We start from the raw sequence: 26,726 nt of genomic DNA, 5'->3' as shown, positions 1-26,726 counted from the left end.
AGAGCGTGTCAACATCAAAGAACTATATAATTTGCTTGGGCGCCACTTAACTATCATTACTGCAGTTCCCTACTGATCAAGATGGGGGCACACAAAGTCAGTTTTCTTTTTCCAAGTGTGCAAAACGAGAAGGAAGGAAACACACAGAGAAATAAGAACATAAGAAATAGGAGCAGGAGTAGGCCAATCGGCCCCTCGAGCCTGCTCCGCCATTCAATAAGATCATGGCTGATCTGATCCTAATCTCAAATCTAAATTCATGTCCAATTTCCTGCCCGCTCCCCGTAACCCCCTAATTCCCTTTCCTTCTAGGAAACTGTCGATTTCGGTTTTAAATTTATTTAATGATGTAGCTTCCACAGCTTCCTGGGGCAGCAAATTCCACAGACCTACCACCCTCTGAGTGAAGAAGTTTCTCCTCATCTCAGTTTTGAAAGAGCAGCCCCTTATTCTAAGATTATGCCCCCTAGTTCTAGTTTCACCCATCCTTGGGAACATCCTTACCGCATCCACCCGATCAAGCCCCTTCACAATCTTATATGTTTTAATAAGATCGCCCCTCATTCTTCTGAACTCCAATGAGTAGAGTCCCAATCTGCTCAACCTCTCCTCATATGTCCACCCCCTCATCCCCGGGATTAACCGAGTGAATGTGTCACATCTGATTATAAATCAACCAGTCGATCTCCTGCCACATCCAGCAAAGTAATTAGAAAGAAAGACTTGCATTTATATAGTGCCTTTCACAACCTCAGGACATCCCAAAGCACTCCACAGCCAATGAAGCCCTTTTGAACTGTAGTCACAAAGGGAAACACAGCAGCCAATTTGCACACAGCAAGCTCCCACAAGCAGCAGTGTGATAATGACCAGCTCATCTATTTTTTTTAAAGAGATGTTGGTTGAGGGATAAATATTGGCCTGGACACCAGAGAGAACTCCCATACTCTTCTTTGAAATAGTGGAAATGGAATCTTTTACATCAACCTGAAAGGGCAGACAGGGGTTTTGGTTTAATGGCTCATCTGAAAGACAGCACCTCTGACAGTGCAGCACTCTCTCAGTACTGCACTGGGAGTGTCAACCTAGATTATGTACTCAAATCTCTGGAGTGGGGCTCTGAACCCACAACCATCTGACTCAGAAGACAAGAGTGCTACCCACTGAGCCACAACTGACACCCGAGGACATCCCAAACCCAACGATGTAATTTTAAACAGTTGTAATGTAGGGAAATTATAAAATGTCCTCTGAGCCTTCGCTGCTCCAGTGGAAATAGCCACATCTCTCCTCACAACTAGGAGGGAATTTTCAAGTGACTTCAATGGAAATGAAAATCAGGAGAGATGTATATCGGGCAGCTGGTCCGATATCACCTGATATACACTATCGCCCAAAGTCAAAATTACCCCCTAGAGTTTAGGTAGGAGGCCATTCCGCCCATACTGCCTGTGCTGGCTCTTTGAAAGAGCTATCCAATTAGTCTCATTTCCTCCGCTCTTTCCCCACAGCCCTGCAAATTTTTCTATTTCAAGTATTTATCCAATTCTCTTTTGAAAGTTACCAGCGAATCTGCTTCCACCGCCCTTTCAGGCAGCGAATTCCAGATCATCACAACTCGCCGCGTAAAACATTTTTTTCCTCATCTCCCCCTCCGGTTCTTTGGCCAATCACCTTGAATCTGTGTCGCTGGGAAGCGGTCTTGTCTTACTCACTCGATCAAAACCCTTCATGATTTTGAACACGTTTATCAAATCTCCTTCTCCAAGGAGGACAACCCCAGCTTCTCCCGTCGCTCCTGGTAACCGAAGTCCCTCATCCCTGGGACCATTCTGGTAAATCTCCTCTACACCCACTTCAATGGAGTGCTTGGTGATCTCAGTCTATACTTATCCCTATAGCCTTCCCATTCCCTCCCTGACCAGCCATTTGGCCGACCCTCCATGATGGGCGATCCAACACCTCCCCGCCACACTTGTCTCTTCAATTCACAACACAAAGTAAACTTTAAACGTATTTAAAGCCAGTTTGGCCAAAGCCAAGCTGGAAGTGTGATTGGTTGACTGCCATGTCAATCAGCCCCAGTTCTAACCGCTGATTGAATAAAACAACTGTCAATCAGAGGATACGTATTTCTATTGGTCAAAAGTTCTCCCGCCCTCTTTTCGGGTTGACCGAATACTCTATTGTGATTGGTCGATATAACTGTCAATCAATTGCGCCGCACAACAATTGGCTTTAATAGACGTCAATCTACTGGACGTCTGGCAAATCATTGGATAGAATGACTGTCACTCAAGGTTGAGCGCAAAATGCGCCCTGTTACTGGTCCATATGGGGCTAGTCCCGCCTCTTAGCTCGGAGCCGTAACGGAGGCGGGGGTTTGATTGGCAGTCGGGCCGGATCGAGCGGGAAGGCGGTGAGTGAGCGACGGTTCCTGGGCCCGAGGCTCGGGGCCGGTAAATTTAAAAAACGAAGCCGGCTCGAGAGCCGCCGCCCCCGGGTTTTATTCAGATTTCCAACCGCGGCTTCGAACGGTGTAGGGTGGGCCGCAGGCTGAGGTCGCGGCCTCGAGCTTTCCTGCTGCTTTTGGTCGCGGTTAGGGAGGGGAAACGGGGCGAGGAACTGAAATCCAGGCCGCTGATTGCCCCATCTTTGGGATCAACGTGTGGCATGTTTTACATTTCTGTACTTGACAGCAGCTGACAGAAAACTGGGTTAAAAATAAATTAATTAAAAAAAATTGTTGCAAATGTGGTGCCAGAGAGTTAATTAAAGATTAAATATAATCTCTGGGGAATGGAGGAATAAATCAATATTAAAGCCCCTTAACTCGGTCTGTAATCCTATAATTTAGATATAAGGAGCCCCCTAGGCCCAGTCTGTTGAAATAGTTCACCCAAATTGGCCTTTGGATTTTGTTTCATAGAATCTTATAGTACAGAAGGAGGCCATTCAGCCCATCGTGCCTGTGCCGGCCCTTTGAAAGAGCTATCCAATTAGTCCCACTCCCCCCTGCTCTTTCCCCATAGCCCCGCAAATTTTTCCCCTTCAAATATTTATCCAGTTCCCCTTTGAAAGTTGTTATTGAATCTGTGTCCACCGCCCTTTCAGGCAGCACATTCCAGGTCGTTGCTCTTTGCGTGAAAACATTTCTCCTCACCTCCCCTCTGCCAATTGTCTTAAATCTGTGACCTCTGGTTCCTGACCCTCCAGCCAGTGGAAACTCTTTCTTCTTATTTACTCCTTATTTCCAGGTTATTAAAAAAAAAGTTATTTTAATAAAAGTCAATCTGCTTTGCAGTAGCAATAGGTGAGTTGCAGAAACCGGTGATCCACAGCTTGGATTTATTGTAGGAGGGATTTGGTGGTGTTGTTTATACTTGCACTGGTTATAATTTGCTGCTTCCTAATTCACCTTGTCTTTGCCACTCTTTTTACAGCCTTGATGCCCCACAGAATGACTTGTGTGTGGGTTTTTAAAAACAGTGCACCAATAACATTGCATCAAACTGAAGACTGTGTCACAGTCGTCCTGCATGTCGTTGTGCATAAGGCTGCTTTACTGTTGCGCTAAGGCCTGCACTGGAGCTCATGAGTTGCTCTTGCACAGCAGGCGATGCTACCACAGTTGACTTGCTGCATTGGCCAAAGCTGGCAACTCGGATGACCCAGCAAAGTATGATGTTGCTGGCTACACATCAGAGGCCAGTGGCATCAAGTGCAGTGTGAAAGCAGCTTGGGGCTGGAGCAGTGTGTGTATATAGTATGAAGTTTAGTCCAGGAGGCCAAAAGTCAGGCATCAGTTTGAACGATGTGGTGTGACTCGGTCGTCCAGGGAGTGATTGATAAAAGAAAGGAATGTTTACATTTATACAGCCTCTTATTGGGTTGAAACGTTTTGAAGTGCTTTACGGAATGAATGAATGATTGGGAATGCAGTGGCTGTTATGCAGGCAACCAGGCAGCCATTTCTAGGTCAGCAACATCCCACAAGCAGTGAGGTAAATGATTAGATAATCTGACTTTTTGTTGGTGCTTGGTTGGGGACAGCATATTAGTGGTTTTTCCATCATGGCTGTGGCATTTTAACTGTGCGTAGTTTAAGAACCAAGTTATCGGACACTTATTTTGTTAGTACAGAAGTGTAGTATGCAAAGAATCATAGATACTGGAGAGCATTACAAGATTATAGTTCAGTTCAGATGTGTTGGTTGAGGTACAGAGTGTCTGCGTGTATGGTATTGACAATTTTTTGTTGTTGCTAATTCCTCCCCCAGTTCAGCTGAAGATGTTGACTTCTTCTGCGATATGGTTCTTTCAGCATAGGCCAATCTTCATGAACGAGCCTAGACAGTGATTGTCACTGATCCATTCAACTACAGAAGGCATCACAGTCGAGCCCCCATCATATCTGTGCTTGATTGGCACTTCACAGCAGGAGTCAGTGGGGAGCCCCTGCTGAAACTTTTATTTTTCTCTTCCCTAAATCCAAGGGCACTAAGATTAGGTAGGTGCTTCGATCAGGATCTGGGACGCTCCAGCCTGTACAGTCCAGTTATATAGTGCCATTGCCAGCTGAGCATTGGGTATTTTTTTTTGGAACCCTGTGATTATATTGTAGCCTCTAAGTCGCTTTCTGGTTTATTTTAAGTGTACAACATGAAACAAATGTAAAGCGATGAATTTTGACCGATTGGTTTCACTCCAAGGCTTATGTTGCCTATAATTCATGGTAACGCTGTACTTGACTCTCAATTTTCACTGCTTTTGCATGAAAATCGTTCATTTCTTTCTTTCTGTCTTGAGCCTCTTTTATGCTGGTGCTTGTTTAGATCCAATGCCTGTGAGCCTGCTTCCTTACCTCTGCAGCAGAGTTGTAGCTCCCATTTATTGTGCACGTACGATTATGCCTCTTGGATAAGGGAGCTGGAGTTAGTAGTGTAAATGATGGGTGCTGACTTGTGGAGCCTGCAGTCCGATCTAAAGAAGTGTCAGTGCAAAAATGGATTTAGTGTTTGCGAAATGATTCGTTTTTTTAAAAAAGCCAGCTATGTGTAGAAGGTTTGCAAAATGAGTCTCGATCCTTGGAACTTGTACCTCTTAAGGGACTGAGGTTGGCCGTAAAGCTCACCGTATGTGCAGCATCTTAGTACAAAGATTCAAGCTGCTGTCACTGAGTATTTTTGGCTCAGTGAATGAGTCACAAAATGGCACTGTCCTAGCTGGGACACGCTTACTTTAAAGGTACCTGATTTGGGTTCTGCGCTGTACTGTACTGTTAATCCAGGTGGTAATAGTTACTGGTAAATTGCCGAGATCACATCAGAAGGCATTTGTAAACTGCTTGTAAATTTTGGGCTCCAGATCAACCACTATGTTTCTCTTTTTTTTGTTTTACATCTGTATTGTGACAGATACATGCTTGACTCGGCATCTAAAAGTAATGTCCTGTGGTGCTGCTCATAGTAATACAGGTGATATGCTGGAATGTTATACCATGTAAAATAGAATGTAGATCGGTGTGCATTTAGTAGTTGCAATTGTGCTTGTAATGAATGGTGGGTTCATTTAGCGATCAGGCTGTAGAGGAGAATCCTGGCTTTATAACTGACAGGTCAAGTAAGAATTCGTAGGCATTGTGGAACTGGTATTTCATTGGGGAGGGAACTGAATCACAGTATTTTAAGATTCTTTTGTAGGTGCTAGAGAGGCAAGAGTACATGATCCTAACTGTAAGAATCGTGGTTTAAATTTTCATGGAGCGGTTCAGTTTTTCATTTTAAGTCACTACCATGTGCAACCATTTAGAAGGTGGAAGTGAGGGCTGAAGTCAATTGTGGGTAGAATAAATTTGCCTGGCCTGGGCGAAGCTGAGGCCTTCAAGTAAAACTTTAATGAAAGCACCAAAAGACAATTCAGTGGATAAATTTAATAATGTTGTGAAATGTCATTTTTTGATTTAAAAAATAAATTAGTTAAGCCCTTATTTTGAACATTAAAAATTTAAATAACTAAAGGGAAAAATGGAAGTGAAAAAGTTTTCAGAAAACATTGAGCAGTTGTGAGAACCTGATGGCCAGATTGTGCAATCACACGGTTATGTTCGCTCACATTTAAAAAAAAAAGTAGCTATTGTGTGACACACAGCGTGACATCGTATAACATTGAAAAGCCACATCACAGCCACTTACAGGAGTAACAGGGACTTGTAATGAGTTTTCAATGAAACATGTGCCCCCAAACCAAACTTAATGTATTAGAGATATATTTTGAGTTGCACTAGTCTCAAGGAAAATAATGAAATGCTTTCTAACTTTTTGTATTATGTGACCTGGGAGGGTGGTTTCTGAGAGAAACACAGGAGAAGGTATTTCAGCCATGAGTACCAAGGCCTACACATTTTATCTTCATGCAATGCTGCAGGACGTCGCTCATTTTAGAGTATATTACAACAAAGACTTCCCCACTTTTTAACTGAGAAACCTAGGTGAAGGGCTACGGCTCGGTGCAGGATACGAGTAAGGTTGAAAAGTAGAACGAGAGTGAAATCAATCAATATATTAGATAATGCCAAGCTTGGTTTCAAATGCATGTAGATTCTGGGAGGAAGGGAAGACTGGAGGGAGGTGAGGGGTCACCAAGATTTACGGTCCTGGGAGAGTGTAAGAGTAGAAGATGGTGTGAAGAGCCTTGATTTCAATGGAGGGAGGAGGAAGAACATGTAGGACAAATGGAGCATTGGAAAAATCGGATTGGGAAGTTCAGAGGAACAGGAATGTTGACCAAAGTTTCATTTTCTTATTTCAGGTTGTAAATGCAGATCATGAGGCAACGGTGGAATTGTCGGCAGAGCAAAGTTGGCAAATAAACTCCATTAGGACAACATGTAGCTTCATTCAGGCGGTAAGGAGGAACGCATTCCTGCACGGAAATCGCTAATGGTAATACTTCGCTGCTGATAGGATCCTGCGGTGGTGGGGGGGGAGTGGGGGGAAAGAAAGCTTAAACAGTCACCATGACATCCTCATCTCTTCGGAGACAGATGAAAAACATTGTGAACAATTACTCTGAAGCAGAGATAAAAGTGCGGGAGGCGACATCAAACGATCCTTGGGGTCCCTCGAGTTCGCTGATGGCGGAAATCTCTGACCTGACGTACAACGTGGTGGCTTTCTCGGAGATCATGAGCATGATCTGGAAGCGCCTCAATGACCATGGGAAGAACTGGCGACATGTGTACAAGGCTCTGATGTTGATGGACTACCTGATCAAGACGGGCTCTGAGCGCGTGGCGCAACAGTGCAAGGAAAACGTCTTTGCCATTCAGACGCTGAAGGACTTTCAGTATATCGATCGAGATGGAAGGGACCAGGGTAATAAAAAAATCTCCTGTTTTTTGTTAAATTTAAGTATAACATAAGCTCTTGACAGGAAAATGCAGGCAAAGAAGAAAATATAAGGTGATATTTTCCCTGCAGCTTGTGCCCGGCCTCACCTTAGATCAAGCTCTAAGTATGAGGACGACATCTCAGCCCTAAAGATTGCTGCTCAGTGGGTGCTTCAGATAACTTTTCTATCAAAAACTGACACAATTCAGAACTCGTGACCCAAATTCTGAAGCATTCCATCTAAAAATGTTGAGTTTGCACCATTGAAAGCTGCTTTTCAGACCTTTTGAAATATCTTGGCACAGACTTTTGTAAGAGGACTCTGTTCTTGGAAATACTTTGCCTGCCTGCTATTAAAAGAACCTAAGTGCGCGAGCTTTAAATAACACAGGCGCAGTCCACCTTTTGGTGACTTGAGTAAGACCTGAAGAAACTCACCCTAATTGTGGTTGTGAGGTGTCAGTGGTGGGAATCAAACCAGTGACCACAGTTGTGTGAAGGGACCTGTTAATACTAAGCAGCTGCTGGCTGTCAATTGCTTATGCTTTTTTTAATCCAATCCCCACATTATTTCACACGTTCAATGAAAAGTGGATAAGTAACCAAGTTTCTTGGGTGTGAGCAAGGGAGATGGAAAAAGGGTTTTGTGTTCTCACCATGATGCTTATTTCTGAATCACTCGAGGACTGAACATAAGAATTGCTAGATTTAAAAAAAGACCACGGTCTATCTAGTTTGCCTTTTACCATCCTGGTAGTCGCTCAATACGATAATGGAGCTGTCGACTAATCATAACAGTCAATCTCTATCAATTAGTCTACAGCAGATCCAGACATGAGGCAAGGTGGTGGAGAGCTTTGGGAACCATAGGTCCAAAGTCCCCTGTTCCTCCCAAGCATGTTAAACTCACCACGTCATGTCTCAAATTACTCGTATACTGAATCCCAAAATGTTATTTTCTGAAAGAAATCTTATCTTATCTGATTTGCATTTGAATCAACACTAACTGCTTCCCGCCGTCTGAGGGAGCCATTCTTTACGTGGCCCTAGACAGGAAGTGTCAACGGGATATTTGGCTGTGATGGGCAAAACCGCTGAGCCCGATCTGTCCTTATTCCCAATTAACTGTTTCACTTCCTAGTAGTGGTCATTGAATAGTGATCACATTGACAACCTAGCTGTTCCTTTCCTCTTCTAAGGTTGATTGTAGTGCCTTCCCCCCCCCCCCTCCCCCCCATATTCTGCCAGCTGACTTAGCACAGACTGGGGGGGGACGGGGGAGGTGGGGGGGGGTGGGGGGGGGGGGCCCTGGGGGGGCTGGGGGTGGGCTGGTTGTGGCTACTTTGGGTAATGCCTTTAACCTGCTAGGCTATTGGGAGAGCTTATTGTTCTTGTTTGTAATTTCTCCCATGTGTACACGGGTGCTTTCACATAAAGATGTGGTGTAGGGGGACCTGCAGTTGAGTCTTTCTGGGGCACCGCCTAATGAGTGGCTATTGAGCAGCTATGGCAGAAGCCTGAGAGCACCGCTGGGGAGTAATGGGCACCCAATATATCTCACTTACCCTACTACACCAGCCATCCTGTGGCATTGCCAATTAATGCCAAATTAGAGGCTGTTGGTAGTCTAAAGATGGAAGGGCAATTAATTAACAATAACTTGCATTTATAGAATCATGGAATGAAACAGAACAGAAGGAGGCCATTCGACCCATCGTGCCTGTGCCGGCTCTTTGAAAGAGCTAACCAATTAGTCCCACTTCCCCTGCTCTTTCCTCATAGCCCTGCAAATTTTTCCCCTTCAAATATTTATCTAATTCCCTTTTGAAAGTCACTTGAATCTGCTTCCACTGCCCTTTCAGGCAGAGTATTCCAGATCACCATAATTTGCTGCTTAAAATTTTTTTTCCTCATCTCCCCTCTGGTTCATTTGCTAATTACCTTAAATCTGTGTCCTCTGACCCTTCTGTCACTGGAAACAGTTTCTCCTTATTTACTGTATTGAAACCCTTCATGATTTTGAACACCTCTATCAAATCTCCCCTTAACCTTTTCTGCTCTAAGGAGAACAATCCCAGCTTCTCCAGTCTCTCCACATTACATTGCAGGGGGAATGGAATATAAAAGTAAAGGTGTTTTACTACAGTTATACAGGGCATTGGTGAGACCACATCTAGAATACTGTGTGCAGTTTTGGTCTCCTTATTTAAGAAAGGACATAATTGCTTTGGCGGCGGTTCAGAGAAGGTTCACTCGACTGATTCCTGGGATGAGGGTTGGGCCTGTATACACTGGAGTTTAGAAGAATGAGAGGTGATCTTATTGGAACATATAAGATCCAGAGGGGACTAGAAGGGGTGGATGCTGAGAGGATGTTTCCCCTTGTGGGAGAGACTAGAACTAGGGGCCACAGTTTTAAAAATAAGGAGTCTCCCATTTAAGACGGAGATGAGGAGAAATTTTTTCTCTGAGGGTTATGAGTCTGTGGAACTCCCTTCCCCAGAGAGCGGTGGGGGCAGGGTCATTGTATATTTTTAAGGCTGAGTTAGATAGATTCCTGATTAACAAGGGAGTCAAAGGTTATAGTAAGTAGACGAGAAAGTAGGGTTGAGGTCGCAATCAGATCAGCCATGATCTTATCAAATGGCAGATCAGGCTCGAGGGGCCGAATGGCCTACTCCTGCTCTTAATTCGTATGAACATATGTCCTGCATCCCTGGTACCATTCTAGTAAATCTCCTCTGCACCCTCTCCAAGGCCTTGACATCCTTCCTAAAATGTGGTGCCCAGAATTGGCCACAGTACTCCAGTTGGAGCCTAACCAATGCTTTATAAAGGTTTAGCATTATAGCTCACCTTTAACATAGTAAAACGTCCCAACGTCACAGGAGCATAATCAAACAAAAATTGAAACCAAGCCAAAGGAGATGTTAGGAAGGCTAACTAAAAGCTTTGCCAAAGAGGTAGGTTTTAAGGAGTGTCTTGAAGGAGAGATTGAATTCCGGAGCCTGGGGCCTAGACAGCTGAAGGCTCGGCCGCCAAATGTGGGGCGAAGGAAGTGGTTCGAAAATAGTAGGAGTGATTGTCAAGGTTATTCTGACCTTGAGAATTTCAAATGGTGGGTGAAAGCTGTAGTTTATGACACCATCCTGGATGAGACTCTGCCTTTGTAATCTATTTTATATTCTTGACGTCTATTTAGTTATTTGACACATTAAAAGCAGTCATTAGAAAGTGGAAGATTTCACATGTAGAGGCTTTGCAATCCATTTTAGTAGTTCGACAGCTTGCAATTGTTAGTCAGTAAGCTGAAATAATCAGTCGCCATATCGTCACTGCTTCTTTTGAAATCACTTGTACAGTGGATGTGTCTCCCCATTGCACTCCCTATCCTGTGATCGGCTGAAGCTGAGGTTATTAGTTGTGTTAAATTCGTGTGTGTGTGTTTTTCTTTCTCCCTTTCCCCTCCTGACTGATCTCTCTCTCTCTCTCTCTCTCTCTGGTGCTGGCTGTTCTCCAGTACATTATCCTTCACAAGTGGCCATGCTCTGTGTCCAAGCCCAGACAGTGTCTCCTATTGCACTGGGGGATCATTGCATGACTAGCCCGATTCTGTCTTTAACTGAAGTTCACTTGTGCGCACACACTTTCCAGCAGGCTTCACTGAGTGGCAATAAGAAGTGGGAATCCTCCCTTTCTTTCTCTCTCTCCCCCGCCCCCCCACCTAATCCAGGCAGTTGAGGTCAATGATTAGCTTGCCCCACTGGTGGAGATCAGCTCACCTGGCACAGATCCGGAATGGCACCGGGACTTTCATGTCAGATTGGCTCCACCTTACATGAATCAGTGTCTTTACCCATTTCGGATTTATTCCAGTCTGGATTGTGAAGATGCTCTTAAATTCATGGATCTTCCTTCAGTTCTGCTATTCGTGGCATCAGGGGAATACCTTTTAGATGGATCCCACAACATTACAACTTAAAAAATCAAGGCCATTAAGCCCAACTCTCTAGTATTTCAGCTCACTTAGCCTCGCATCTCACTGCATCTTGGACTCCTCTAATGTATTTGATTCCAAATACTTACCATCCTTTAAATTTACACAGCATTGAGATGAATGACCAGTTAATCTGCTCTTGGTGATGTTGCCCGGGACACTGGGAGAACGCCCTGCTCGACCACTCATCCCATGGGATTATTTACATCCACCCAAGCAGGTGAGGCACTCAGCTTCACATTGCATCCGAAGGGCAGCCCCCCTGAAACTGCAGAACATTAAGCCTGGATTATTTGCTGAAGTCTTGGGGTTTGGCTTGAATATGTAACCTTTTTATTTAGAGGCCAGCGTGCCCAACTGACACGAACGGAGTGAGGCTGGATGGAACTGCTGGTCCCATTCAGATGCTTGTAGCTATACCTGTTTCCAGTACTGTGTTCCACTCTCAAAGAACTACTTTTGCTCATGTCTTTTATAAATTATCTTTAGCAGACTCTTGGGGCCTTGCAAGTTACAGGAAGTACTGGTTTATGTTGTGTTACATTGACGGGATGGTGGTTTTTGTTGTGGGCCACTGACTCCTTTTGTGAAGTGCAGCCGTAACCATTGTAATTGACTCTTTCCAAACTAGGCATCAACGTGCGAGAGAAATCAAAACAGCTCATCGCGTTACTGAAGGACGATGAGAGGCTTCGAGTCGAGCGCAGCCACGCACTGAAGACAAAAGAACGGATGTCCAGTGTGACGACAGCGGTGGGCAGTAATAACCAGATCATGTTTGGGCGTGGATCCAGCCACCCAAACCTATCCACCAGCCAGTCAGACGAGTGTGGCAAAGTGGGTGGGTCGCCTGCTTCCTACCATGGCTGTAAGTACCCCAAGTTGGTTTCGTTTCTGACCAAACCTCTAGTATTTGAATTCAATTCCTTATAGTGCAGTGATGTCCGATAGAAATCGCTGACCAGTCACAGGTGTGGCTATGGTGTCATCGTTATAGCCACAGGCGCTAATTTTAGTAGGAAACAGTGTACACACACTCCCACAACATTGGAAAATGTACTACACATGTATATTTACTTAACAAACACCTCCCACCGTTCGATAACCAAGGAAGTAAAGCACTCTCAACAATCAAACACTCTGCTTTTCACCTTAACCATTTTACCAACAAACAGACAAAAAGGTTAAGGTTCACATACGCCGTGCAAATATGAGTGTTGATATGTTGGCCTTGGTACAGTGTAGATTCACCAGAATGACACCAGGGCTTAAAGGTTTAAATTATGAGGCCAGGTTGCATAAACTTGGCTTATTCCCTTGAGTATAGAAGGCTGAGGGGTGATCTAATCAAGTTGTTTAAAATGATATAAGCATTGCTCAAAAATTTATAATCTGTATTATAAAATTGTTGCAGTAGCCTGTAATTACAGGTGGGAAGCATTAGTAATATCTCGGATTGTGTAACCTAACAGGTGAAGAGACTAGTTTGGCCTCACAATGATGTACCTGTCTGTCGCACGTTTATCTCTGTCTGCAGCAACTTCACCGAAGATCTCCGAGCTGGAGCAGACACGGCCTCAAACCAGTGGCGAAGAGGAGCTGCAGCTACAGTTGGCGCTGGCCATGAGTCGAGAAGAGGCTGAACAGGTACCCAGGTGGTGCTAGGGCTGGGAAAACAAACACTGGGGGATCCCAGGTAGCTTGCAGTCCAGGTTCAGGTTTGTTTCCTGCACTGCTCCCAATTCACTGATATTCTGATGAGGTAACAAGTAGATGGAGGGGTGGGGTACTAAAGTGGATATGTGATACGGGGGGATTTGAGTGCCAAATCTGCCAGTATCTGGAAGTTGAACCATCTGTACAAATACTTCCTCAAAGGCTGCCTGAGTTTTTTCCTACCATGCTGTTAGATACCCTGATTCCCAATATACATAGGTCGTGTCTGATCAGTTTGATGTAACGAATCAATAATCTACATTCACTGGCAAAAGGTGGAAATATGCAGTAGGTCACTCGGCATCTGAGAGCAAACTGTGCAGACTCCTCTTGCTGTAATACAATTCCACGAGCACCAGTAGCTATTTGTTACCTCATCCAAGTGTTCCTTATTCATGCGAGTGAGTGCTGGCAGGCCAATACGACTGAAGGGCAGGTAGGCAGTGCAAGGCGTGACTTGTCCTGTCCTCCACCTCACCTGTCCACTTCCAGTAAGGGTCATTGGAGAGTCATCCTGGAACCAGATGCACTGAGGCTAATTGCAGTGCCCCAGGTGAAATTGGCTAACTAGACCAGAAGTGGGATCTGGAACCATCCTGGTCTGTGTGGCTCAGCCATTAGTTTTCATTTCAATCTCCCCAAGAGGTTATAAATCTGGTTTTAAAACTTACGTGGAGTTTTTGTGCTCTGGAACTGATTGGCTCATATCTTTGTTCCCTCCTAAACTCTGAAGTATAATGCTACAGTGGCAAGAACCTCTGAGCAACCCACTGTATGCGACAGGGGTGTTGCACTTGAGGAAGGAAAGGAAAAGTGGAAAGAAGGGAGAGCAGGCTGTGGCTGTAATGAAGTCTCGACACTTCCATTTTAGGAGTTCCTTTTCCAATCAACTTCTGATTCCCTCCAGAGAGAAAAGCAAAAAATCTGAAAATACAGCAGGTCCTTCGGGCAGGAAGAGACCAGCTGGTCCATCAAGCCTGCCCCACACCATGACGGCTGGAGCATCATGACGAAACACTTCCTCTTTATCTCCTCCTCCCCCCCCCCCCCCCCCCCCATTCATGAGGCTATTTCTCTTTTTGGTTAATCTATCCTGCGAGGCCCCTTGATTTAAAAAAAAATTTTTTGAGTGCCAGTGCGTACATGTTACCCACACTGGGCAATTGGGCTCGTTCCTATGATTTCACAAGCTCCAATAGAGCAGCCTGTACGGATTGTTACGGTGTATAATGTTCGGTGACATTCTTGGTGTTTTCTTCCTTGCCCATGTAGATTTTCAAATGTGCCACCACAGCTGGCAACCAGCCACGGAGCACCGTGATGACCCTGGGTGTACAGGTAGGACCGGTTAGTAGTGATGTAAAACTGGGCGGAATGTTTCCAGGTCTATATCCATGTGCTATATACGTGCAGAAGCCACACTTTGCTGTAGGTGTAAACTGATCTTAAATGCATTGTTTTAATGCGCCTGAGCTGCAAACAAAACCGACCGGCATATTCTAATCTGCGGGGTTCCTGCACCAAACAACCATTAACCACAGCCTGCAGTCACTCGAGTTTAATTATAATAGTTTATGACCTTTTAAAGGGAAAGGTCAGATTAAACACGGCTGAACCTCAGTAACCGAATAATACATTGTGCATCGTAAGATATGAAACTCCTGTCATTATAAAACTGCGTGTCATCCAACTTAAGATGGACAATGTGGTCAGAGATCTGCTATATTTATGTTGAAGATGAAAGCAATGCACGTTTAAAGGTTGTAAAGTCACGAATAATTTGTTGAGGTTTTCCTAGACAATGGAAAGGCTGTCTCCCACTCCTATTGTGTATTTGCTTAAATTACATATAGAAATGAGACGTGTTACGTACAAGTTATGTTCAGCCAGGATAAATTGTTTAATTAAATTTTTCATTATACGAATGATTGTACTGATCAAGTTGGGGAGTGTTGATGCTAGGGAATGGTGCATTTTTCCAGTTGGCACCCAGTATCTGCATCACGTGCCCACCGAGTAAAGCTCCCTGTGCTCAACAATCTTCCTTGGCCTCAACCACAGAAGCAGCTCTTCCCGCAGTAGAGAGATATTTTCCTTCGCCTACACCAGCCATCCTGTGGCCTCTCACTAAATTAAAGGTAATTTTTTCCTGTGGAGTCTACAAGAATTGGACCGAAACTCACTTTGCTGGGAATCCTTACAGCCAGCAGACCGAGTTCCTACCAGTTTTCAGGGAACTATTATTATTCCATATGCAGCTATAACAGGGTATGCTTACTGCTTAAACTGAAACAGCTGTCTTCCCTTCACTCATACACTGGAAAACAAAAAATTGTAGTTAAAAGAAAATAAATGTCTTTCTTTCTTGGTTCCCCCCCACCGCAACCAAAACCCCAACAATGAGCAAGACCTCAATTAAGCAAGAGTCTCAAGGATAGCATTGAGAAAATACAATCTTTTCTATGACGTGATGTCTTTGTTGCAATTCGGGTTTTATCCCAGTGCCTTTTATTCACGTTCAGGACTAAACAGTACTTTCCATAAGCAGAGACTCTTTATGAAACAAAACCTGCATCTTTAAAGCATGCAACAAAAGTGTTAGCAATACCCAGGTTTAACAATTAATCCTGAATCGTAGTAAGTCACTAACTTAATACGTGGGATCCTCACCATCACCTCAGGAGGTGGAAAGTAACATGCTGACAGATAAATGTAAACAGGCTAAAATTACTAGGTTAGATTTATGCATAGGTGAAATGTTTTACAGAAACAAAAAGACACAGCAAGATACTAATACAGTACAATAAATAAATAACCTTACATAACATATGAGCAGATTTGTCTTTTTTTTAAAAAAGGCCAAAAGAGAGCCTGAAATCTGTTGAAGCTTTTTCCAGCAACTCTTGAAGACATGGCTTCTGGTGTGCGTTACGTGACAGCAGTTCCTCACTGGGCCCTGTCGGAATGTACGGGCGGTGAGATAAATAGGGAACTAAGAGCCCCGTGAGTCTGTGGGTTCAAAGTTGTCTTTTTCTCAGAAGGTCTGAGTTATGAGGAAAAACTTAGAGAAATTTCAACTTTTCAGCCTCAAAAGGAGATGCCTGAGAGGTGAGACCTCACCTGGAGTACTGCGTACAGTTTTGGTCTCCTTATCTAAGGAAGGATATACTTACCTTAGAGGTGGTGCAACGAAGGTTCACTAGATTAATTCCTGGGATAAGAGGGTTGTCCTATGAGGAGAGGTTGAGTATAATGGGCCTATACTCTCTGGAGTTTAGAAGAATGAGAGGTGATCGCATTGAAAAATATAAGATTCTGTGGGGGCTTGACAGAGTAGATACTGAGAGGTTGTTTCCCCTGGCTGGAGAGTCTAGAATTAGGGGACATAGTCTCAAGATAAGGGGTGGGCCTTTTAAATTAAGACTGAGATGAGGAGGAATTTCTTCACTCAGAGGGTTGTGAATCTCTGGAATTCTCTACCCCAGAGGGCTATGGATGCTCAGTCCTAGAGTATATTCAAGTCTGAGATCAGTAGATTTTTGGACTTTAAGGGAATTAAGTGATTTGGGAACGGGCGGGAAAGTGGAGTTGAGGTCGAAGATCAGCCATGATCTTATTGAATGGCGGAGCAGGCTCGAGGAGCCATATGGCCTACTCCTGCTCCTATTTCTTATGTGATCTTGTCGAGGATATACAAGATAGTCAAGAGAAAAGGTAAAGTGGGAATATTACAATAAATTAAATTGCAAGAGTTGATACTGTCCTATTTAGGCTGTGCATGCTTATGTACAACGAATATTTACTCTTATCAAAACCCTTCATGGTTTTGAACATAATGAATTAAATTTCCTCTTAACCTTCTCTGCTCTAAGGAGAAACTCTTGCATGTTACCCATTTGTTAATACCTGGGTGGAGATGGCAGAAATGGACTTTTCAAGTTACCAAATCATCTGTTTTTCACAGCAATTGAAAAATGCGATTCCATCTATCCAGCCACAAATACTAGCACTTCAATTATTTGCTCCAGTATATCAACACATGGCATTCGCCCTTTCCCACAGACTGACTGTCTCCTGTCTTCCATTTTGAACCCTAATAAAAAGGGACAGCCTCCATTTTAAACCTATTGATTTTTTAAAAAAAAATAGCTGTGAAATAAAGAAACCGACCCTCCATTCTGCTTTACCTAATTGGCAATAAGTGCACCTTACTTTTATTCCTTTTTCGACCTATACATGTGGTAATTTGTTTAAGCCGTAGTAAAAACAGGAAACTCGAGCCCATGGAATACAATATTATCCTTAATGTTCTGACTCATTATTCCCTCCCCAGTAGTTTTAAAAAGCCCTCTCACTCTCGTAAATGGCAGGGGGGAGAGGGGAAGGTAAGCAGGAGCGGATTGTCCTAAATTTGTTAGATTACTAGCTGGGAAGTAGGTGGTTTGTCTGTCTTCTCAGTTTCCTATTCAAACCACCTTCCTGACTAGTAGATGAACAGAACTAGGATGCTTCCCAATAACGAGGAAAGTGCAGGCTTCTGTGATTGATACCAAAGAATCCATTGTGACCTGATAAAGAGGTTATCCACTGGTTGTTACAGTACAGAGGGGGATAAGGAAAGCTGCAATGTAAATGGCCTGACTGACAGTGGAAGGGAAGTCGGCCAGAAGTGAGATTTGGATGCAACTTCGGACAGAGTTTCATCCTAATTGGTCATTGTTTTAATCTCTCCTTGCATCTGATCATTTCTTATTTCAGTATCATATGAAGGATTTTCCTTTTCAGTCGTAAATTGGATGAAACTGTATTAACTTACAATAGTCAATGGGAATATTGGTTACTCTGTGGCCTCTGGTTTGGGCCCAGGTTGTAAGCTGGTATCCCAGGGATTTCTGTTGTACAGGTCATTGTAAGAATGATAACTGGGGATGTACAGACGGCCATCACCCTTCAAGTGACTTTTATTGCTTGAATCTCTTTCAGTGAATAAAACGCATGCTGCTGATATTCAGTTTTCCCCTTTTCCTTCTCTCTTCTTTCCCCCCCACCACCTCCCAAAAAAAATCCTTTTTATTTTGATTTGATAAATTGAAGATATGTGCTCTTTTACTGAGCTTTGCTGTCATGTTAGGAAATGTATTTTCACACAAACCCTGGTTACGTGCTGTACCTGCAGTGGGTTTAGCATGAGGAACTTGATAGCAAGGTTTTATTTTTGCTGGATGTTTCAGATATTTAACCAGTTGGTTGCTGCACTAATTCCTCTCCCACTAGGTGTCAGTCGCACAATTGGTAAAATGTTGCTTACAGTGCACCAGTGAAAATGAATAGTGGTATAAACTGCTGCTTACAGTGCACCAGTAACCTAGTGGCTGAAAATGAATAACAGACTTCAGTTTTTGTACCAGGAAATGCTTTGTCATGATTACAAGGTGTTTCATTTTGTGACAGATGTGGTAACTACCTAGACTCAATGTTAACTCCTACTGTCCTAGGAAGATGGGGTTGAGTATAGAAAGCTGTGTCTGGGGTGGGGCACACTTGCTGAAAATGCATGTGTATTTAAACTGAATGGTGTTGCCCCCTTTTCTCTCCCTTCCCACCCAAAAGTACTTGCAACTCGTCCCTGAAATCTGTCACCCCCAAATAACCTTGTTTACCTTTTATTACGGGGTGGAAGTTTGTACATTTCTAGTTGTAGAAATCAGGTTTAGAAAGACTGCACTATTTTCAGAAATGGTCTCTGACTTCTGCTGCTTTACATTCAGTAAAAACCACTAGGTACCAGGCTGCAGCTGGTCCTACCCTGAGGTATGGCTTTCTTTCCCTGAAGTTCCACAGGCATTGGCCATTCTTCATGAGCTGCAAATCTAGCCAGTGAGTGTGGGCAGGTTATTCACTGCAGGGGCATCGCAGTGGGGTCTGATTCATTCCTCGCCCAATGCTCTCACATACACTGTCTCCAGCAGGGGTCACTAGCAATTAGGAGTGGGGACCCTGAGTAATTTATTTACCTTTTCTCATCCCTAGCCCAGGAGCACTAAAGTTAATTGTGATGCTCTAACTGCTGCTTTGGGTGAGACTCATCACACACCAAAGAACAAACCTGTGCCCTTTTCCTTTGGTCTGCATGACTCAGTATCTTACCGAGGGAGAGGGAGAGATAGATATATATCTCCCTTCAGCAAAAATCAGTGGGTCCCTGACTGCAGATCGCTCACACGCTACTGTTACCTGAAACACTCGGAGAACCTCTGATTGAAAATCTGATTGTAGTCTTTGGATTGGTTTGTGTAGGACGAACGGCGTCGCCGTGGAGACGACCTGCGTCTACAGCTGGCTTTGGAAGAGAGCCGTCAGAAGCTGCAAATGCCAAGTGCAGGTCCTCGTAAAACCGAGGTATGGCCGCAGATTTCCTGTCGTTCTGAAACTCCTTTAATAATTTGTTACAACTATCCCAACTGTGTCCTGTTTCTTTTGGCTAGTGGGCACATTGGAATAATAATTGCATTATCACATCACTGATAAGTCCCAGAGTTAATCATGCAACAAATTACTTTGGACTATTACTCAGCAAATGCAACAGCTATTCTAAGTCAGTAACATTCCACCAACAGTAATGAGGTGAAGTGACCAGTTAATCTGTGTTTGATGTTAGCCAGGACACTAAGAGAACTCCCTACCCATTGAATGATGCCAAGGGATCTTTTACTATCTCTTAGAACAAGTAGACAGGGCACCTCTGACTGCAGCACTCCCTCAGTACTGCGCTGGATTGTCAGAATAGGTTGTATCCTGAAGTACTGGAGTGGGACTTGAATACACACCCACCCAACTCGCTACCAACTGACCCAATGTAAATGGCTCTGAAGGGCTTTTGATATGGAGCTGGTTCATTATTGAAAGAAGTTTAAAGGTGAAAATAGGACTTCATCCGTACAGTGTCACTGGGGTTTCAGTGAAGTGTGATGGCGAGAGAAAATTTTGTACCATATGCCATTCGGCCCAACTGCTCTATGCCGGTGCTTATGCTCCACACGAGCCTGTGTTGTACACAGCAATCAAGACCAAGTGTAGTCTTCAGATGAAGTGGGGTTGGACGGCGGGGGATAATTGGACCAGATGTAATTCAGTCCCTAATTTAAAGCCATACATTTTGTACTTATTTTTCTGTAATGCTTAAATTTCATAATTTTACTTCTAGTTAAATAGCAGAACTTGCAGCAGTTTGGGAAGCAGAGAAGAGCTGGTTGGAGCTAAAGAGCTTCTCCTCAGTACAGGTTGAGGAGCTGGGAGACTCAAAACTGAGGTGCTACAGCGCCTTCACTGACAAAGATGCAATTGCACCGTGACAAGTTTACATAGGCAGTTTCCATGATAAATTTATAATGGGGAAAACTGCAAAAATTGTGACCGTACAGTTTTGTAAACAGGAAGAGTGACAAATGTAAGACTTTTAATATATGGATAGAAGATCGATAGATTTTTGTTAGGTAAGCATATCGAGGGATATGGAGGAAAGGTGGGTAAATGGCATTGAGGTATAGATCGGCCATGATCTAATAAAATGGCAGAACAGGCTCGATGGGCTGAATGGCTGCCTCCTGTTCCTACATGTATTTGAGCGGTCAAAGAAACTCAGCAATATAATAATAGATTCTGCCCTTCTAAAACTTGACATGTCAGTCGTGTTTTGAGCTGTGTAACATCAGAGTGAAATACTGGATTTACAGGTTTGTCATTAACGGTGGGAGTATTTTGAGTTCACGTGAATTAAGCACATCAAAATATGTTGACAGTGTGTGCGCGGTGTGTGTTTTTACTCCTCTTCCTGTAGTGAGCTTGGTGATAACCCTGATTCTTCATTAACTTCACTGTAATGCTAGTTAAATAAAGACTGACAGCAAAAACACTCAGTCCATAATCAGTCTCTGGAGAGACCATAAGTGCTCATTCCAGTTCTCTAGATCAGACTGGGACTGCCAGTGTCTGCTTCTCTTTTAGACATTTCTGATTCAAAATGAGTTTCAAATAATAAGAGTGGGGAGTGCTTTGTAGCTGGCTAGTGCTCAGTACAGCATTTACTTAATGTGGTACCTTCCCCTTCAAAAGAAGGGAGGCAGGGAAAATCTTTAAAAATTAATAGTCGTTAGATAAGTTAAAATATGCGTTCTCTTGTGGTGTACTTTTACAGACCTCTTTGCTGGATCTCACAGACTCCACTCCATCTCCCCAGACACAGAAATCTGATCCCTGGGGAACCCCCTTCCCAGCAGCATCCACTGCCAAGCCTGACCCATGGGCAGCTGTGTCGCGTCCAGTGTCCACCGACCCTTGGAAGCAGATGGGTAAGATCTGTTGAAGGGTTATTTTGAATCTTGCCTGCTTTAAGTTTGTTTTTGCACGTAATGACACCTGTGCCTGGTGGCCAACTAACCATAAGCAGATACCCTGATTGCTCAGTTAGTAATTGTAGTGTCCAGTGTTAAACTGAAGCACAGGACTGGGAAGGGTTCACTGCTGAGGGGTAGTAGTGGGTGTGTTACAATGAGCCTGAGTGCTCCTGGACTAGGGAGGGGAGAATCAGCTACTGTTCCTGCTCCTGATTGCTGTTCAGTGACCTCTGCTGGAAAGTGTGTCTACACATCAGGCTGGGTTGTGATACTTGGCACTGTCAACTAGCCTGTCTCCCTTCACTGTCTGGGCTGACACGTGATTTATCACTTGGGCAGGGTAGCGGAGAGAGGCTGGGAATCGTACCCCAGGGTGACACGATGCTTTCAAGGGAAAGTGAGGATGTTGGGGTCGCAGAGTAGAATTCCGACACTTTTTAAAAGACTTTGGACGGTACCACGTGGAGGAATACTGCGTTTATGGTGTTCTTACTCCAAAACTTGTCTGTCCAAAACATTAGATCTGTAGACCATTCCAGTCCTGACTGTCTGATAACCTAATATCTAGATTGAAAGCTGTAGCTTTGGTAGGTGGCGCCTCCACTCTGAAACAGAAGAAATAACGGGTGGTGTGTGCATCCACAGCCGATGTCTAGTAATCACAGCAACGTGGAGGGTTGCATCCTTTTGACTAGATCCATCCTTACTGAGCACAGCTCGTCACGACTGCTGCAAGTCCAGTGGGAATTAGTTGGTTGTTGAGAAAGCGTTGCCTGTAAAGCAGTGTGTCCCAATCACTTGACGTGTTCATTGCTGTTGGTATCAGGATATTTTATTTAATTTCTTTATTTGTTTTTCCCCCTGCCCATCTTGTTATTTCCCTACATAAGACTCTTGTCTCCATGCGGGTTCAATCATTTGAGGAGGGAGCTCTGTTTAGGTTGCTCGGTTTCTCTTGACTGTCTTTTAAATGCTGCTGTTACGATCAGCGTGGTTTTTGAAGCGATGTTTGTTTGAAGAACGATGCCTGTTCTGAGTCGAAGGTGGAATGTCTTTTAAGGTGCAGCTGTTGTCCCGATGCACCAGGCAGATCGAAGTGACTGGCAACGCTCGAGGCTCAAACCTGTCACCATCTGCTCGGGTGCTGGAGAGCCGAGGGTCTCGGCTGCTTGACCATCTGCTGGGAAACAGAGCGCCGATACTGTTATCCTGCCTTAACTCTCCAGGCTGTGTCCTGAGGTTTCAGGAGGCACTGTGCATCTTTCAACATTGTACTGAACGCACATACCAAGGTCATTAAAGCTGCTGAAGAATTTTTAAATTGTAATCTACATTTATCTTGTGGTGCCAAGGAATCTTTAATATCCACTTGAATCACCAGAATAGGCAGGTGGGACTTGTTTTAACGTCTCACCCAGCAATGCAGCGCTCCCTCGTTACTGCACTGGAGCACCAGCCTAGGTTACATGCTCAACACTCCATTGTGGTGCTGACTGAGTGCTGCAATATTGCAGGTGTCGCCTTTTGAGGCGTCCAAGTATCTGCCTGTTCTGATGGTGGAGGTGGGTGGTTAAAGTTCCATTGGCACTATTTTAATAGCCAGGAGTTCTCCCAGTGTCCTGGTCAATCAGCCAACACCACCAAAAAACAGATTGACTAGTCGTTCATTTGATTGCTGTTTGTGGGACAATATTGTATGCAGAATGGCTACTGCGTTGTAGTCACTGTGTTGTGATTCATTGCATGGAGAGGTTTGAGACTTGGAGAGATCCTTTATAAATGAGGGGATATGTTGATGTCGTTGGTTATTCCCAGTGGCCCAGGTCACAGCCAGTTTGTCACTTTTAACTGTGTTTATTTGCAGTGCAAGCAGTGACCTGGGTATAGCAGCTAATGATGGAAAATGGCAGGGGAGAAATTTGCAGGGCTGCAGGGGACTGGGACTAATTAGATTGCTCTTTCAAAGAGCCGGCACAGGCACGATGGGCCGAATGGCAGCCTCCTGTGCTGTATGATTCTATGTCTCACTGAAGATTTACTCGGTGTTGAAAGCTCTGCTTAATCATCCTGTGCTTCGGTGTAATTTGTTCTAACGACTAATGGTGCACTGTTGTTACGTTGAGTTGAGCTGAAATCATCATTATTTTGGTCTGGTAAACTGAAGAAGTAATCCCTCTTGCAGCAGGTTCCAGGCTGGCTGCTGCATCCTCTGACCCGTGGGGAACGTCCAGCCCACCCTCGGGAGAGCAACAGCCGAGAAGCACAGACCCCTGGGGCTCGGTTGCTCCAGCCTCTGACAGAGACCCCTGGGCTCCCACCCCTCCTACAGGTAAGGTGTGATCAGAGCACAGTGTGTACAGAATGAGTCCACACACTGGAGAGGGATCCCTGTCCAACTCAATATGTTCAAACAAAAAATTAACTTTGTACGGTGGTTTTGGAACATACAGCTGCAGTTTTTTTAATGGCATTGCATTTAATATGTAGGGATCTGCCTACAGGGTGTGTAATGGCGATCTCCTTATGCTGCTTATCTTGTGGTACAGGCAGCAGAGAGGGGACATTGAACACTCTTTCATGATCCAATGCAACATTCTGTGAATACGTTAAAGGGTAAGATTCATATCTACCAGCTGTACATTCAGTACTATTCGTAGAAGAGCAGGGAGTTCTCCTGTTGCCCTGGTCTGATATCTTCCCTCAACCAACACTCACCAAAAGCAGCTTTATTTGGTCATTCCTCTCATTGCTGTTTGTGGGATCTTGCTGTGTGCAAAACGAGGTTCATCTATATAAGTGACTGCACTTCAAAGCAATTCATTGCATGTAAATCGTTTGGGGCATTCCTGAGACGCAATCAGGCACTATAATAAACGATTTTTCCCCCCTTAATTTGAAGCAGTTTGTTCTCTTTTCCCATTCCACACACCAACTGTGGCTGAGAGTCTGTTCCCTTCCTCCACAGCTACTGCTCTACAGCCACATTGATTTGGGGACTGGAGTCACATATAGGCCCAGACCGGGTAAGGACGGCAGGTTTCCTTCCCTAAAGGACATTAGTGAACCAGTTGGGTTTTTACGACAATCCGACGGCTTCAAGGTCACTTTTACTGGGAACAGATTTTCTCCCAAACTGCCACAGTGGGATTTGAACTTGCATTTTCTAGATCACTAGTCCAGTAATATAACCACTACACTACCGTACCCAGTATGTGTGTGCGAGCGTGTCCCAGACAGCTTTTTTCCTTTGAGATTGGGAACTCCGTGAGGTGGGACGTGAAGCCTGCGTTGCACAGTTTCTGCCCCTTGTGTTAGTGTAGATACGTGCTGGAGGGGCCGAGGTGTGTAAATCTGAAGCACTGGTTTTCACTGCAGGGTCTGTATCCCATCCCGTGGTAATATATTTAATGTTAAATGTTTCCCTTTTGCAGCGGCTTCCCCGTTCCACTCTCTCAGTGCTGCAGACGCAGCTGTGACGGACGACTTCTCCGCGTTCAGCAATCTCCGAGGGTCACCCAGGAAAGCAGACGGCCAGGGCACAAGTGAGCTTCATTCCTTTGTTACCCGCGCTTGTCAGGTGACGCAGGTTTATTCTGTATTACTCCGTCCGTGTTGGTCTGTTGTATTGTCCAAATAGAATATCTAAGTCTGGAGTTCCCCCTCTCACTGTGGGGTGTTTGAAATTGGGTTGAGTTGCAGAGTTGATGACTGGTAGCTCCCTAGTGGGGGCTACAAGAGAAGGATATGTTGCTAGGGGGAGATGAAGTGAGGTGGGAGGAGGCTTGAGTGGAGCATAAACACCGGCATAGACCAATTGGGTTGAACGGCCTGTTTCTGTGCTGTAAATTCTGTGTAATTCTACATTCTACAAAGAGTCACCGAGTCTGCAGCACAGAAACAGGCCATTCTGCTCAACTGGTCTATGCTGGCATTTATGCTCCACACGCCGCAGCATGTGTTATGGTACTAAGTTGTACGAGCTGAAGATCCCAGCTTCCATCCCCAGCCTGTACTGAGCTAGCTGATCTCGACTTGGGTGGCAGGAGGGCAGCAACAATGGACCCAGTAGCGCTGGGTTAGGGAGGGGACAGTCGGCCACGGTTCCTGCTCCCGGTCGGTAGCCGTGAAACCTGCTGGAACGTGATTGCTTGTGAATGTTGGGTGCAAACTGGATCAGGCTCAGCTGGAACGCCCTCCCCCAACGCACCGGCCAATAGTCAGCTGACACGTACTGGGTTGGCACATGAAGGGTGCCCGTCTGGCGAGATGGTGGAAGGCTGCTGCAGCCCATTGAACTGTATCCCAGGAAAACTCAGTGCCCTGCAGCACAGGAAGGGAGAACAGCCTCAAGCTGCTCCTCCTTTGGGATATAATGTGAAGCATTTAGAGAATCTCTCGCTGTGCACGAGGATTGAGATCACAATCCAGCCTTTAGTTTGGTCGATTGGTGACAGAGTGGACAGAAAATCTCTCCCATTTTGAAAAAGGTTAAGATCATGATGGGCTGTGGGATGGATTCATCCCCGCTGAAAACCAGCCCTACTGTTTTCCCACTACAGTCTCCTGAGCACAAGGATGCTGCTTCGGTTTAACCTCATCCACAGGACAGTGTTTCCCTATCAGGCTGCGCTGGTTTGATTATTCATTTGAGTTCTGGCATGGAGCTCAAAGCCACAACACTCTGACCCTCTGAACGAATGCAGCAATTGGCAGGAGTTGAAAATTTGCAGGCATTTCCCGGCCATGTGGGTGGGTCAGATGTGTGCACTCGTCCTCCAAGATCAGTCTGAGTTACCTGATGCTTGTAAACAATTTTACAACACCAAGTTATAGTCCAACAATTTTATTTTAAAATTCACAAGCTTTCGGAGGCTTCCTCCTTCCTCAGGTGAATGTTCACCTGAGGAAGGAGGAAGCCTCCGAAAGCTTGTGAATTTTAAAATAAAATTGTTGGACTATAACTTGGTGTTGTAAAATTGTTTACAATTGTCAACCCCAGTCCATCACCGGCATCTCCACATCATGGTTACCTGATGCTGTAATGGAATAGGCGATGATAACTGGTAGATTTGAGAGTAGGAGCGTGATTTCTTTAAAACAATCGCATAAGCTCGCTCTGACCCTCCACAGGTGGCAGGTTTGAGATGCTGGGTGACGGTGTGACCACACTGCCCACGTCGGCCGACACAGGCTGCCCCGACCTCTTCGACATGTCTCGCATGTCGAGCT

The 26,726-nt window shown here is 44.7% G+C and overlaps 1 protein-coding gene across 1 annotated transcript; it reads left to right on the top strand.

The window, feature by feature from the left end:
- Positions 1 to 4,301: 4,301 nt before the first annotated feature.
- On the top strand, positions 4,302 to 26,722 carry LOC137308110 (epsin-2-like; the record flags this gene model as incomplete). The annotated part of the gene is made up of 10 exons (XM_067977022.1): positions 4,302 to 4,510; positions 6,811 to 7,376; positions 12,020 to 12,256; positions 12,926 to 13,035; positions 14,377 to 14,442; positions 19,402 to 19,503; positions 21,299 to 21,452; positions 23,680 to 23,826; positions 24,929 to 25,039; positions 26,628 to 26,722. Coding segments are annotated over exons 2-10 (1,380 nt in total), but the record flags the coding sequence as incomplete, so codon positions are not given.
- Positions 26,723 to 26,726: the final 4 nt, after the last annotated feature.

The sequence above is a fragment of the Heptranchias perlo genome, unplaced genomic scaffold (assembly GCF_035084215.1).
Source record: "Heptranchias perlo isolate sHepPer1 unplaced genomic scaffold, sHepPer1.hap1 HAP1_SCAFFOLD_1206, whole genome shotgun sequence".
NCBI lineage: Eukaryota > Metazoa > Chordata > Chondrichthyes > Hexanchiformes > Hexanchidae > Heptranchias > Heptranchias perlo.
Note: the sequence above shows the minus strand (reverse complement) of the source record. Positions and strands in the feature narration are given on the sequence as shown.